Genomic DNA, 15,713 nt, shown 5'->3' with positions numbered 1-15,713 from the left:
GTTTTTTTTTCCTACTTTAACATACTTTCTGTCCATTGAGGGTTTTTGCTTTTAAAACTACAATGGTTTGTTTTCGTTTGAATATTTCATAACTGTAATGCTTGCTGTGATATAATAGAGGGCTCAGAAAGATCTAGACTTAAATCCTACTTGTACCACATTCTATCTGTGCCCCTGGAGGCAAATCGCCTAGCTTGTGAGTGACTACAAGCAACTCTTGGAGACTCTAAGTTAATGGGAAGGTGCCTATCTGCATTGGTGAAGAGAGGATCTATCCAATACCAGTGAAATAGCAGGATTGGACCCACCCATGACCAAAAGGCTTGCTACCTGCACTGAAGCTATTCAGTGTGGTGTGGAGGACAGGCAGAGCCCGAGGGAAAGGGAAGAAAATGGCAGAACTGCCAAGAAGCTGCCATTTTAGAAAATAGTACTGAAGCATTTCACCAGGTTGGACCTGCCAGGAAAACTTCTTTGAATCTTTACTTTGCAAAGTATAGGCCCAACTACTCACAAAAATTCAATGTGGTTTGACATTGGAAAATCCTGACACATGGGAGGGGCCCATTCCCTGTTGGAATGTTCTTGGATTTCATTTGATTCCAATCACAGACTTGGGATAATGGGCAGCCTTTTCTAGCCTTGTGGACCAGCAATGGTTGATTCGTGTTATATCATTAGGAATCATGTACACTGACCGCTGTGACTGAATGCATGCCCTGTGTTCCTCATTCCTTCTCTCTGTTTAGTCTTCCTTTTAAGAGATATGAGATGGAGGCAGAAAATAGCGACTTCTCTGATGAATATGATTCTGAAGAGCACCTGGTCATTTTAGAGGGCAATCACAGTGTTAACTCTGAACACATTTTTGACTTGATCCATAAGCTACACCGTCTCTTTTCTACCGGGGAAGTGGCAATGAATGATCAGGAAGCACCATGTTCAACAGAAAATACCACCTTCATTGAAGACGAACAAAAAACTAACAAAGGTAATTAACAATGTCCAGAATTTGGATCCTCTGTAAGGGAAAGAAAAACCCAGTAGCTCAAGCTAGTATATCTCTTTTAGGCTTTGGACAGATGAGGAAGAATGAGTGGCCTGATACCTAAGAGTGTCTAGAATTTGGAGGTCTGAGCCTAGTGTAAATAAACCTAGTCTCCATTGGAGAGTTGGTCTTGCTATGGGGATGTAGATGTTCATCTCACCCTACACATCTCCAGTGGTATTAGGAAAGGCCCAGAGGTGCCTGAGTTTCTTGACTCTCAGTTCAAGTTAAGAGCTTCTTTGTAAGGAAGGAGAGGAGCAGCTAGGTGGCTCAATAGAGAGGGTGCCAGGCCTGGAGCCACGAAGACCCGAGTTCAAATCTGACCTCAGACACTTACTAGCTATGTGACCCTGGGCAAGTCACTTAATACTGTTTGCCTCAATTTCTTCACCTGTAAATGATCTGGAGAAGGAAATGGCAAACTATTCTATTGTCTTTGCCAAGAAAATCCCAAAAAGGATCATAAAGAGTCAGGCATGACTGAAAACGACTAAACAAGAAAGGAAAGAGAGGATAAAGCTTAGTTCCAGAGACACGATAAGAAAGAGCGAGAGAGAGAAGGAGAGAGAAAGAAAGAGAGAGGGAGGGAGGTAAGAGAAAGAGAGGAGAATAAAAATGAGAGAGGAATGAATGGAAAAAAGAGAGGTGCAGGAAAGAATGAAGCTAAAAAGAGAGTCAAAAGGGAGAATTGGAATCTAAGTGATTTAAGAAAAAAGGAAATGAGCAGGTAGATGAGATGTAAGGAAAAGAGGGATCACAAAAAAGCAAAAAAGGAAGAAAGGAGAAGAGAAAAGAAAAAAGATGAGAAATACCAATTAGGAGTGATAAATGTAAAGAGAGATTACCTAGAGTGATGATAAAGTAAGTTGCTTTCAGGGAGGGGTCTTGGTGATTTCCAAAGTGTGAACGGGCCAATGATGCTTAGAGTCCTAGGCTTTTATTGTGGGTCAATTTTACTTCCAATAAAACAAGGTACTTAGAGGGCAGCTAGGTGGTGCAATGGATAGAGCACAGGCCCTGTAGTCAGGAGGACCTGAGTTCAAATCTGGCCTCAGACACATAAGACTCACTAGCTGTGCGACCCTGAGCAAGTCACTTAACCCCAATTGCCTCACAAGAAAACAAAAACAAAAACAAAAACAAACAAGGTACTTAAATTTAGGGGAAAGAGCATAAGAAAGGGAAAAGGAAATAGAGAGCAAGGATTCAGCAGTAAAACTGTCCCCTGAAAGATTCGGATGCAATGGGGGCAGAATACATCCTGGCAGGAAGGCTAGAAATTGGTGAAATGGTTGAAATGCATTGGGTGAGTTGATCCTGATGCTACCAAGAGTAAGAAGGGATGAATGATCATGGAAGAGGAGCCCCTCCTCCACAGACACCCATGTTATGCCAAGTTCTCCATCACTCTTTCAGTTTTTCCACGTGGAGCAGTCCGACATGGTCTTGTACCTAGCGTTAAAGTGGTCTAGAACTTCCATGGGGGGGTGGGGCTCTACCTCAGGAATATCTGAGTGATTTCCTACTGATGATATCACACAGATAGGTAGGTGCCAATGATCTAGGTAGCCAGTAGTTTCTAGTATAGGCAAGTCTTGATATGGGGATTCCATAGAAGGAACAGGGCCAGGAAGTAAGAAGGGGTATGTGTATAGCAGAACCAAGTTGTTGCCTTTAAAGCTAGGCCGATGATGAGATAATGACAGTGGGTAAGACCCCAGGAGTAAGTGGGGAACAGTAGGTGGTAGGTGGTTGGGTGACCAATAAGTAGCAAAGTGACCATAAGGTTGGTGCCCAAAGAAATTTTATTGCAGCTATCCCGTCAAAATTGCACGGACAATTGTGCAATTAGAGGTGATCACCTTGATAGAATCTAAAGTAAAAGATCATCGTGGATACCTGTTTTATTTTCCTTGTATCAATTATATTTTTAAAAATCCTATCATTTCTCTATGAAGAAATTTAACATCATTTTCAGAGCCCTAGTTTTACTTTACCCATCTTGCCCGTTGTGAAGATTTCCATACTTGTTTGCGCTGATGAGATATGTCTGATACATGTATACGACTATAGGTTTTAACAGTTTTCTTTAGAAAAGAAACCAGATTTCTTTTCTTCTTATGCCAACCTAGAGTTGGTTTCCTGGTCTTTTTTTCTCCAAAAATCTCTATAAAAGGTAGTCTTTATAAATCAAAAGATTATTGGCTCTTATGCTTTAATTGACCTTGCCTGAGTTTCTGCTAATGCATCATTTTATCAGTGGGTCTTCATTTAGAGTTCTCATTTGGATGTCTAAAACATCTCTGCTGGATATCCCTTATGAGAGGGAAAAAGCACAGGAAGGGCAGAGGGTAGAATTGTATTCATTTGATATGTGATATGTTTAAGGTTATTGCTAATTCACTTAGAAAAAAAGGATTTTTTTTCTTTTTCAGATGATGAAGACATTAAAAACAAGATATGACTTATCATCTGTCTATTCTATGTTGTGAGTTCTTGTACAATTGTGTTCTTTTTATTGTCTATTGATGACCTTTGGATCTAGACAAAAAAAATATAGTATGTAGGAAGATTTGGTCAGCCAAACAATAATAATAATGATAAGTGCTACAGTAAGTGATCTTACATCTAGGGAAAATACTTTCCCAAATGGAGGTTCCAGAGGGCTCTGGACTTGGAGTCAAGAATTTTGGGTTCAAATACTGCTTCAGACACTGACTAGTTGTGTGATCCTTGAGAAAGACACTAGGTCTCTGTGCTTGAGTTTCTTTACCAGTAAAATGAGGGGTTTGGACTTGACAACCTATAAGATACCGTCCCTGCTCTGAGACTAATAGCCTATGATTTTACTTAAATAAAAGCACACACACATCCACACCCAACTGGCATAAATAACTAAAGAAAGAAATAACAAAGAAAAAAGTCTCATAGGTAACAAAAACATCCTCTCTTGGGTGACTCAGTCATTTCTCCTTGCAGAGCTCTTGATGAGCATAAACAAAAAGATTAAAGGGCCAATCCGTGCGGCAGAGAATGAAGAACGAGAGAATTCTCTGAATTGGACAAGAGCCTCCAAGGCACATCAACATTTACCTTGTTATGCAATAACTTAATGTAAAGGTGGGCACAGTTGAGGATAGGAAAAAGAAAAAATGTTAGAGAATATAGTTCAGGTTTAAGAAATAAAACAGGCTAAAGGCCTGGAGACTTAAGAAATTTCACGCCTATATACCACAGACATTTTCTGTAAGAGTCAGAGGACTTGTGACAAATGCCAAATGGTATGACCAATTAAAAAAAAAAAAGAAAGTGACTATTTCTTAAGAAATAATGAATGGCTGGTTATTGACACAGCAGACGTTTCTGAATGAGCTGTCTGATGATGAATACATTAGAAAAAAGTTTGAAATTAAAGTATAAGGAATCAGTTGGGGTGGAACCAAGATGATAGAGTAGAGAAAATGCTCAGCTGAACTCTCCCAACATCCCCCTCCAAACGACTTTAAAATAATGCCTCAAATTGAATTCTGGACTGGCAGAGCTGACAAAAGGTCAGAATGAGACACTCTTCCAGCCCAAGACTATGTAGGTGGTTGGAAAGACACAAAAGAGGTGGCTGGCTAGGAGCCCACATGAATGAAAAACCAGTATTGGGAGTAGGTGGTGATGACAGAAACAGCAGCAGCTTCAGGAGTTCTCAAGCCAAAGACAGAAAGACTTCTATGAACTCATGCAAAGTGAATTGAGCAGAACGAAGAGAACGTCATACCCAGTAACAGTAATATCGTACAATTATCAACTGTGAATACTTAGAGATTCTCAGCAAAACGATGATCCCAGTCAATTCCTAAGGACTCTTGATGAAAAGTGCTATCCACCTCCAGAGAAAGAACTGACAGAGTCTGAATGCAGATTGAAGCAGACTATTTTTCACTCTACTTTTTGTGTGTTTTCTTTTGGTCTGTGTTTTAACAACACGACTAATATGGAAATATGTTTTGCATGATTACACATGTATAACCTAAATCAAATTGTTTGCTCTCTCAGGGAAGGGGTGGGGAAAGAAGGGAGGAAGAGAATTTGGAACTCAAAAAAAATTTTTAATGAATGTTAAAATTGTCTTTACGTGTAACTGGAAAAATAAAATATTATTCAAAAAAGTTGATTGGAAATGAAACAATCTAATCCTAAAGAATGAGTGGGTAAAAAAACAAATCATAGAAACAATTAATAATTTCACTAAAGAGAATGACAACAATGAGACAACATTCCAAAATTTGTGGGATGCAGCCAGAGCAGTACTTAGAGAAAAATTTACATTTCTAAATGCGTACATCAATAAAAGAGAGAAAGAGCAGATCAGTGAATTGGGCATGCAACTAAAAAAAAAAATAGAAAAAGGACAAATTCCACACCCCCAACTAAACACCAAAATAAAAATCCTGAAAATCAAAAGAGAAAGTAATAAAATTGAAAGTAAAAAAACAACAACATTGAACTAATAAATAAAACCAGGAACTGTTTTAAGAAAAAAATTATAAAAAGATAAACCATTGGTTAATTTGATTTAAAAAAGAAAGAAAACGAAATTATCAGTATCAAACATGAAAAGGGTGAATGCACCACCCATAAAGATGAAAGCAATTATTGGGAGTTATTTTGCCTAATTATATACCAGTAAAACTGGAGATCTAAGTGAAATGTATGAATATTTATAAGTACATACACTACCCAGATTAACAGAAAAAGAAATAGAATACTTAACCCTATCTTAGAAAAGGAAATTGAACATGCCATCAATGAGTTGCATAAGAAAAAACCCCCAGGACCACATGGATTTACAAGTGAATTCTACCAAATATTTAAGGAGCAATTAGTTATAATACTATACAAACTATTTGAAAAAATAGGTAAAGAAGGAGTCCTACCAAATTCTTTTTATGACACAAATATGGTTTTGCATTGATATTCATTGAGGAAATTGGTCTATAATTTTTTTGTATCAAAGCCGTATTTGACAAAACACAACACCCATTTCTACTAAAAAAAAAAAAAAACAACAACACTAAAAAATGTAGGAATCAATGGAGCCTTTCTTAAAATGATAAGTGATATCTATATAAAACAATGTTATCTGTAATGGGTATGAACTTGATGCCTTCCCTATAAGATCAAGAGTGAAGCAAAGACGTCCATTATCACCACCATTATTCAATATTGTTCTAGAAATGGTAGCCATAGCAATAAGACAAGAAAAAGAAATTGGGTGCAGCTAGGTGGCTCAGTGGATAGAGCATCAGCCCTGAAGTCAGGAGGACCTGAGTTCAAATCTGGCCTCAGAGACATAACACTTACTAGCTGTGTGGCCCTGGGCAAGTCACTTGACCCCATTGCCTTGCCAAGAAAAAGAAATTGAAGGAATAAAAATAGGCCATGAGGAAACAAAATTATCACTCTTTACAGATAATATGATGCTATACTTAAAACACCCTAGGGAATCAAGTGAAAAACTAGATGAAAAAATCAACATAGTTGTAGGATATCAAATAATCCCACATAAATCATCATCATTTCTATATACTATCAACAAAACCCATCAGTAAGAGACAGAAAGAAAAATTCCATTTAAAATAATGAGAGACAACATAAAATACTTGGGAGTCTACCTGCCAAGGCAAACCCAGGGATTATATGAACACAATTACAAAACACTTTTCATAGAAATAAAGGCAGCTCTAAACAATTGGAGACATGTCAATATAATAAAATAACAATTCTAACTAAATTAATTGATTTATCCAATGTCATACCAATCAAACTACCAAATAATTATTTTATAGAGCTAAAAAAAATAGTAACAAAATTTATCTGGAAGAACAAAACATCAAAAATATTAAGGGAATCAATGAAAAAAATATGAAGGAAGGTGGCCTAGCAGTTTCAAATTTCCAACTATATTACAAAATGATAATCATCAAAACAATCTGGTACTGGCTAAGTAATAGAGTGGTAGATCAGTGGAATAGATTAAGTACACAACATATGGTTGTAAATGACCAAAGAAATCTAGAAATCCAAAGATCCAAACTTTTGGGGTAAGGACTCAACATTTCATAAAAATTGTTGGGAAAACCAGAAAACAGTTTGGCGGAAACTAGCCACAGACCAACATCTTACTGTAGCTCAAGATAAGGTTAAAATGTATAAATGATTTAGACATAAAGGATGACACCATAAGTAAATTAGGGGGGAGCATGGAAAAATGCACTAGTCAGATCTATGGATAAAAGAAGAGTTTATAACTAAACAAGAGAGTAGATCACAGAATATAGAATGGATAATTTTGTTTATATGAAATTAAAAAGCTTTTGCACAAATAAAACGTATGTGGTTAAAATTAGAAGGAAAATAGCAAACTGGGGAAATTTTTTATAGCAAGGTTCTCTGATAAAGATATTATTTCTCAAAAATATAGAGAATTGGGGCAATTAGGTGGTGCAGTGGATAGAGCACCAGCCCTGAGTTCAAATCTGGCCTGAGACCAAACACTTGCCACTTACTAGCTGTGTGACCCTGGGTAAGTCACTTAACCTCAATTGCCTAAAAACAAAAAAAAAAATAGAGAGAGATTTGAGACAAATTTATAAAAAATAAGAGCCATTCCCCAGTTGATAAATGGTCAAAGAATAGGAACAGGCAGTTTTCAGGAAAAAAGGAATAGTCATAAAAATGCTCTAAATCACTATTTGTTAGAGGAATGCACTTTAAAACAACTGTGAGGCACCACCTCACACCTATCAGATTAACTAATATGACAGAAGAGGAAAACAACAAATGTTGTAGGGATGTGGAGAAATTGAGATGCTGATGCACTGTTCGTAGAGTTGTGGACTAATTCAACCATTTTGGAGAACAATTTGGAACTATGCCCAAAGCGATATAAAACTGTGCATACCCTTTGACCACTACTAGGTCTATATCCCAAAGAGAACAAAGAAAAAGAAAAAAATGACCTATTTGTACAAAAATATTGATAGCAGCTCTTTTTGTAGTGGCAAAGAACTGGAAATGGAGGGGATGCTCATCAATTGGGGAATGACTGAACAAGTTGCTGTACGTGATTGTGATGGAATACTATTTTGCTATAAGAAATGAGGAGCAGCATGGTTTCAGAAAAACCTGGGAAGACTTATATGAACTCATGCAAAGTGAAATGGACAGAACCAGGAGAACATAGTACACAGTAATACCAATATTGTATGTGATCAGTTATGAAAGACTTGGCTACTCTGATCAAGACAATGATCCAAAACATTTCCAAATGACCCATGATGATGGGGCAGCTAGGTGGCGCAGTGGATAGAGCTCTGGCCTTGGAGTCAGGAGGACCTGAGTTCAAATACAGCTTCAGACACTTCACACTTGTAGCTGTGTGACCCTGGGCAAGTCACTTAACCCCATTGCCTAGGAACAAAACAAAACCAGAAACCAAATGACTCCTGATGAAAAAATACTACATACCTCCAGAGAGAGAAAACTGATGAACTCTGACTGCACATCGAAGTATAGGTTGTTTTTTAACTCTCTGTATTTTTATTTTTTTTATTGTATTTGTGTTTTCTTTTGCAACATGGCTAATATGTAAGTATGTCTTGCATGACTTCAGATATATAATTGATGACAAATTGCTTGCCTTCTCAAGGAGGTGGGAGAGAAGTGGAGAAAAGAAAATTTATAACTTAATTTGAAAACATTGTTAAAATTTTTTACATGTAATTGGCAAATAGTTAATTAAATAAAATAATTTTTAAAATTTTAAAAAGAAATTAAATTATAAGAAAGAAGAAAGGTGAAAAGTCATATGCAAATATAGCAATTCCATCTCAGTTTACTTAAATAAACTATGAGGGAAGTGGGAAGCAGATAAAAGTAAAGATATGGGTTTTGATCATTCCATTTCATTGACAAGTTTAACCAATATACAGTTGTTCCTTCTATATCACTGGGGTTAGGGGGTGTGGTGCCTCTGCAATCTGGAAACCACATAAAATTTTTTGCCCTCCCTTCATACCAGAGAAGAAGTCTGAATTTTTTCTTTTTCTTTTATGAAGTGTTTACAGTACGTTATTGTAAAATTTGGATTAAGTATCTGGTCAGAGATTTTATGTAGGTCAATGTTAAGTAAAAATATTTTTTTCTGTGGTATCTGCTGGTCTCTGTGTGTTGTCTGTGGCTTCTGCAAAACTCCCCCCAAATTCCCATTTAATTTCTTATGCCCATATATTGAAACCTCAATGGGGAAAGTTGCAATGTGGAAGAGATAACTATAAAACAGTCACCATAACAAGAAGGCCCCTAAAACCCAGAAATATACTTGGATAACAAATATTTGATCTCGTTGCCAAGAGGAAGCAAAAGTAACATGGGTTTAAAGTACAAGCTCATTTTAAAGCATTGCTATGAAACAAATTAGGATTATGAAGATTATGAATCTACCGTCACAAAATAGCAAAAAGCAATGGAAAAAGAGTTTGCAGGAAGCTTGGAGTGAAACCTAATCCAGCCAGATCATCACTAGAACACTTAATAGATAAAACTGAAAGACGGACAGCAAATAGACAAGGCCTATCAATCTACAGAGGAAAAACCAAGTGGATGAAAATCGTGTATCAGATCATGATGTGCAATTTTAAAGGCAACTCACTGAGTTAGTTCATTCGCTTATACCTTGAGTAGGTGCTAAAGAGGAGCAAAGATCTAAGCGTCTATATGAAGAGTAAAAATGGAGCACGCTGCATCGCATGTGCTAAATTACATGTGATTTTGCTGATCTCAAGCTCATTCCTAACATAATATCTTTTGAACACCAGTATTCTTCCCATGGTGACATTTGACTGTGAATCTCAGAAGGCTGCAATCTCTAAAGAATCAAAATGATGGATGCCTCAAAGGACAATGGAGAGATATATAGCACATGGTAGTAGGATGTAGCAAATTGTAACGATGCACATGTCAGCATGGTATAAGGGAAAGAGCACTGGACTGAGAAGAGACAATGGTAGTGAGGTGAAGGGGGAAAATATTTTATTTTAAATCATTTTTATTGATATTATTTGTTTTTTGTAACACCTGTATGTCTTAGTATATATTCCTCCCATAAAGCCATCCCTTACAATAAAAAATTAAAAAGAGGTGTGAGGGGGAGGGGAAAGTTCAGCAAAACTAATCATCCGACTGGAAACTCTATTATTACACAGTGCTGCATGCCCATCAGCCCCCATCTCTGCAAGGAGCCAGGGGAAGTGCTTCCTCATTTGTCTCCTTTAGGACCCAGCTGGCCCATTATAATTTCACAGCATTCAGTTTTGGTTGTAAGACATTTTAAAAAGAAAACCTTTCAGTTGTTTTGGGAGGTTGAGAGAAAAGCCTAAACGTTATAGAGAGACACACTCCAGCACACTTAGGGAGATTGTCTATGGAGAATTCATGGTAATGTTTCAAAGACAGGATGAGAAGATGGAGACGGGCAGTCGTGGGCACTCATGGAGGTAAAGGCCACATCAGTAAGATCACGGATCCGCAAAGGGATCCAAACAGGAAGCATGCCCAGAAAAGGGCTGGGGACCATCGGAGATACAAGTGAAGTGGGAGACGGGGCGTGCCCAGAAAAAGCACCCGGTATGTTTTGGGGCCCAAGACTTCCTTTCCGCCTTTTGTAACGCACTCGGCACAATGTCTGGCACTTGATAATCGCTTGTTTCCTTTCTTCCTTCCTTTCTTCCATGGATCTGTCTGCTCACATTGTCCCCTATGCTTGAAACACTTCCCTTCCTTTCGTCACATCTTCATTTTCTACCCATCCTTTACGGAACAGCTCACATGCTACCCCTCTATTAACCATTAGTGTTTCATCCCTAACTCAAAGGCCATTCTCTTTAATGGAAGAGAAGGGAAGGAATAAGCATTTACTAAGTACCTACTATGTGCCAGGCACTACATTAAGCACTTTTTGCAAATATTAACCTATTTGATCCTCACAACAATCCTGTGAGGGAGGTGTGATTCTGATCTCCATTTTTACATATGAGGAAACTGAGGCAAACAGAGGTTAGGTGATTTACCCAAGGCCGCACAGCTGGTAAGTGTCAGAGGCCAGATTTGAGCTCAGGTCTTCCCGACTCCAGGCTTGACCCTGTGAACTGTGGCACCAGCCACTACTGAACTTTAGCACTCTGGATGATCTTCTTACAGGGTCATGCTTTTGTTTCCATGATCTGGGACCTGCCCTTGCTTCCATTTATTGTTGATGTTGATCATTGAGTTCTCTGTCTATCCACACTGATCTCTTTCTATAGCTCCCTCATTGGAATAATTTCTCTTTGCATTTTTAGCATTTCATTCTCAAGAACACCATGTCCTTCTCGGGCCACTTTTCCTGTAGGATCTTAGGCTAGGACATCCTTCTCTGACAACTCTGAAATCTGCTCTCCCCAAACTAGGGTGCACAGCAGATGATGTGCCCAGCTTTTCTCTCCTTTCTCATGGATTCTAAGAGGGAGCGATCGCTTACCTCTTAAGGCTGCCATCATTTCTATTTTGCTCTATCAGCTCTTCTTTGTTGGTTGAATTCAAGGCCAAATTTCCCCTCTTTAACCATGAAATAATCGTTGAGGCAGACCCAGAATGTGCTAGATTCTCTGCTTTTGGCAGAGCAATACTTCTAGCACAGTCCAGAGAATTAAAATTCTCTATCATTAGCATGTCATGCCAGCCTCTGTTCTATTTCTTAAACTCCTTGTCCATTTTTTTCCTTCTGTGCAAGTGGTCTCTGGTATACTCCCATGATAATATCACTTCCATTTCCCTCTCCATTAATCTCCACTCATATGCTTTCCAAATACTTTTATAATCTCCAATTCCTGAAATTCCACACATGAAGATATTTTCTTAATTTATAACACTACCCTGAAAAGGGCCTTAAATGCTGAACAGAGGATTTTATATTTGATTGTGGAAGTAATAGGGAGCCCTTGAAGTTTATTGGAGATGGGAAGACTTGGTGGGTCACAACATAGTCAGACATGATCTGTGGTTTAAGAAAATCACTTTGGTGGCTGAGCAGAGGATAGATTGGAGTGGAGAGAGACTTGAGGCAAAGAGACCAATTAGAAGGTGATTGTAGAAGTCCAGGTGGGAGGTGTTGAACCCCTAAAGTAGGGTAGAAGCTTAAGAAGTGGAGAAGGGGGGCAGCTAGGTGGTGCAGTGGATAGAGCACCGATCCTGAAGTCAGGAGGACCTGAGTTCAAATCCGGCCTCAGACCAAACACTTGATACTTACTAGCCATGTGACCCTGGGCAAGTTACTTAACCCCACTTGCCTTAAATAAAAAAAAGTGGAGAAGGGACAAATACAAGAGATTTTGCAAAGGTAGAAGTGATGACTCAACAACATATTAGATATGTGGAGTGTGAGTGGGGAATCAAAGATGAGGTTTTGGACCACTGGGGCCCTTGACAGTCATAAGAAAGTGGAGAAGAGGGTGTTTGGGGGAAAAAGATCACGAGTTCTGCTTTGAACATGTTGGATGTGAAATACCTGTGGAACATCTGAGAGGCAGCTAGTTTATAAGAAGAATTGGAATACAGATCTCCTTATTCCAAATCCAGGACCCTACCCATGCCACATTTGCTCTTCCTAGAGATTATACAGCAATTATAAACACTACTTGGTAACTCTTTGAATGAGGTCAGAGGTAGAAGGAGAATATAACTCTGAAAGTTTCAGGCCTACGGAACTGTGAGAATTGTCCTGTGTTAGACAGGAGCTTAGCTCCCCAATCTTTAAGCAGGTTCACACTGGATCTGGGCAGAATGAAGGATGACAGTGGAGACAGGATAAGAGGTTAATATTATTTTATTCCTGATGGCGGACAGGTTGGGACGAGATTGGGGAGCTCAGCTGCTACAGCATCCACCTAATTGTTCTTGTGGCAGCCCGGCGAGATGGGGCAGGAGGAGCATCCACCTTTACTGTATCAGCTCCTGGAACATCCGCATTCACTGACCAGTGCTCATTTGACGTGTAGAGAAATAGACAAAGAAGGCAACATGCCAACAATAAGCTCCTAAGTTTTCATTAACTTTGGTTATCTCATGATGTGTCAGCATAAAGCAGGCACAGTATGGCTGTTCATGGGCTAAACTCAAATGTTTACATTATCTTGGTTACTTAATGATGCACAAGCGCAGTGAGATTGTTTATGCCCATGGATCCTGGGAACTTGTATCAAATTGGACCCATGCCACCTTACGCACATCCTGCCATGAACATGAGTAGGAAAATTGGAAATGGAGGGTGGGAATCAAGCAAAAATGAGAAGGAAAATAATGTCTTGGATTTTAAACATGCAGAAAAGAAAGAGTCATGGGAATTCAAATCTCTGGCCTATCACTTTCTAGATCTGTCCCTGGGCAAGTTATTTAACCATTCTGGGCCTCAATTTCTCATCTTCCATGTCCCTTCCATTTCTTTTCTTTCTTTCTTTCTTTCTTTCTTTTTTTTAAAGAATCTGAGCACTTTAATGGAGACAAGATGGACCTTATATACAGAAAGACTGTGGGAGGGATCTAGGAGTGGCCAAGTAGTCTACTGGGGATGGTGAGGTAATAGAATGCCAGGGATATGGACCATGTAGCCAAGGGAGAATGGAGCCTAGCTAGGATTAAGGGTGGGAAGTGGCATGGGGCCATAGGGAGGGAAGAAAATGAAAGGCTAGGCTAGGTTAAGGGTAACAGAATTGGGAGATTAGGTGTAAGGACAATGAAAGGCCAGTTGATGGGATTATGGCCTTAGGAGACTGCTAGAGATCTGGCCATTTGGGAAAGTCCAGGGTTTTTCCTTTCTGGGGTCCAGATCCCAACCCTATCATTCCCCCCTCAAACAAATGGGACCCAAATTCTTTTGGGGTAAGGGGTGAAGATCTTGGCTTCTGAAACTGCTTCCTGCTGGCAAGGGGTGTAAAGGTATATCTGCCTCAAGGGGTTCCCAAAGAGTAGGTAGACTGGAACAGAGCATAGGCTGTATCCAGGGAACAAATTGGCTGGTACCTGCTGTTTGCTACCAACTGTAGGTGAATGGCCTATACTCTGGAAGACACAAATCTGACAGAAAAGACTGCAGGATCCAGATATGACAGGATAAAACATCCTTAGCTCTGTTTGGATTCAAATAATTCAGTTTTCCAACTGATGATGATGGGAGCTAGACTCCAAAAAGGAAAAACCCTGGACTTTCCCACATGGCCAAATCTCTGGTGTTTGCCTGAGGCTATAATCCCATCAACTGGCCTTTCCTTGTGGCTGCACCCAATCTCCCAATTCTGTTACCCTTAACCTAGCCTAGCCCTCCATTGTCTTACCTCCCTATGGACTCTGGTCATTTCCCACCCTTAATCCCAGCTTGGCTCCATTCTCCCTTGGCCATGAGGTTTAGGTCCCAGGTGTTCTGTTCACCCCAGCTTACTGGTCACTCCCATTCAGATCTTCCTTAGACCCCTCCTCCAGTCACCCCAAACTACTTGGCCACTCCTAGATCCCTCCCACAGTCTTTCTGTATATAAGGTCCATCTTGTCCCAATTAAGGTGCTCAGATTCTTAAAATCTAGCCACTGCTCATATTCTTACAATTTAGCCAAATGCTCAGATTCTTACAACCTAGCCAATTTGCTCACTAATGTTCGTACTCTTTTTTTTTAATGGTAATTTTTATTTATTTTTTTGTTTTCAACATTTACTTCCACAAGATTTTGAGTTCCAGATTTTCACCCCATCTCACCCCTCCCCCCACCCCAAGATGGCATGCATTCTTTCCCCTAGTCTGCCTTCCCTTCTATCTCTCGCCCCCTTCTCTTATCCCCTTCCCCTTCAATTTTCCTGTAGGGCAGGATGGATTTCTGTACCCCATTTCCTGCATTTCTTATTTCCCAGTTGCAAGTGAAAACATTTTTTTTAAACATGTGGTTTTAAAACTTTGGGTTCCAAATTTTCTCCCTTCCTCCCTCCCCACCCACCCTCATCAATAAGGCAAGCAACTAAATATAGGTTATATATGTGCAGTTATGCAAAACACTTCCACAGTAGACATGCTGTGAAAAACTAACTCTATTTCCCTTAATCCTATCCCACTCCCCCCATTTATTCTATTCTTTCTTTTGACCCTGTCCCTCCTCAGAAGTATTTGCTTCTGATTACCCCCTTTCCCAATCTGCCCTCCTCTCTGTCATTCCCCTACTCTCTTGTCCCCTTCCCCCACTATTTTCCTGTAGGGTAAGACAGATTTCCATACCCAATTGAGTGTGTATGTTGTTCCCTCCTTAAGTCAAATCCTATGAGAATAAGATTCAGTCATTCCCTCTCACCTTGCCCCATTTCCCCTCCACTGTAAGAGCCTTTTCTTTTCTGTTTTTTTTTTGTGAGATAATTTACCCCATTCTACCTCTCCCTTTCTCCTTCTCCTAGTATAATCCTCTCTCTCCCCTTAATTTTATTCTCCAGATATGACCCCTTCATTTTCAACTCACCCTGTGCCATCTATCTATCTATCTATCTATCTATCTATCTATCTATCTATCTATCTATCTATCTATCTATCTATCTATCTATCTAT

The 15,713-nt window shown here is 39.3% G+C and overlaps 1 protein-coding gene across 2 annotated transcripts in view; it reads left to right on the top strand.

The window, feature by feature from the left end:
• The window catches only part of LOC114050580 (collagen alpha-5(VI) chain-like), a 120,497-nt gene extending 115,941 nt beyond the window's left edge, over positions 1 to 4,556 (top strand). For both annotated transcript variants that reach the window (XM_027872379.1, XM_027872378.1), the window contains 2 exons: positions 750 to 991; positions 3,484 to 4,556. In XM_027872379.1, coding sequence (XP_027728180.1) covers positions 750 to 991; positions 3,484 to 3,512 — 271 coding nt within the window. In that variant the 3' untranslated portion in view covers positions 3,513 to 4,556. The remainder of the gene's footprint in view (positions 1 to 749; positions 992 to 3,483) is intronic.
• Positions 4,557 to 15,713: the final 11,157 nt, after the last annotated feature.

The sequence above is a fragment of the Vombatus ursinus genome, unplaced genomic scaffold (genome assembly GCF_900497805.2).
Source record: "Vombatus ursinus unplaced genomic scaffold, bare-nosed wombat genome assembly UNPS02014799.1, whole genome shotgun sequence".
Classification (NCBI taxonomy): Eukaryota; Metazoa; Chordata; class Mammalia; order Diprotodontia; family Vombatidae; genus Vombatus; species Vombatus ursinus.
Note: the sequence above shows the minus strand (reverse complement) of the source record. Positions and strands in the feature narration are given on the sequence as shown.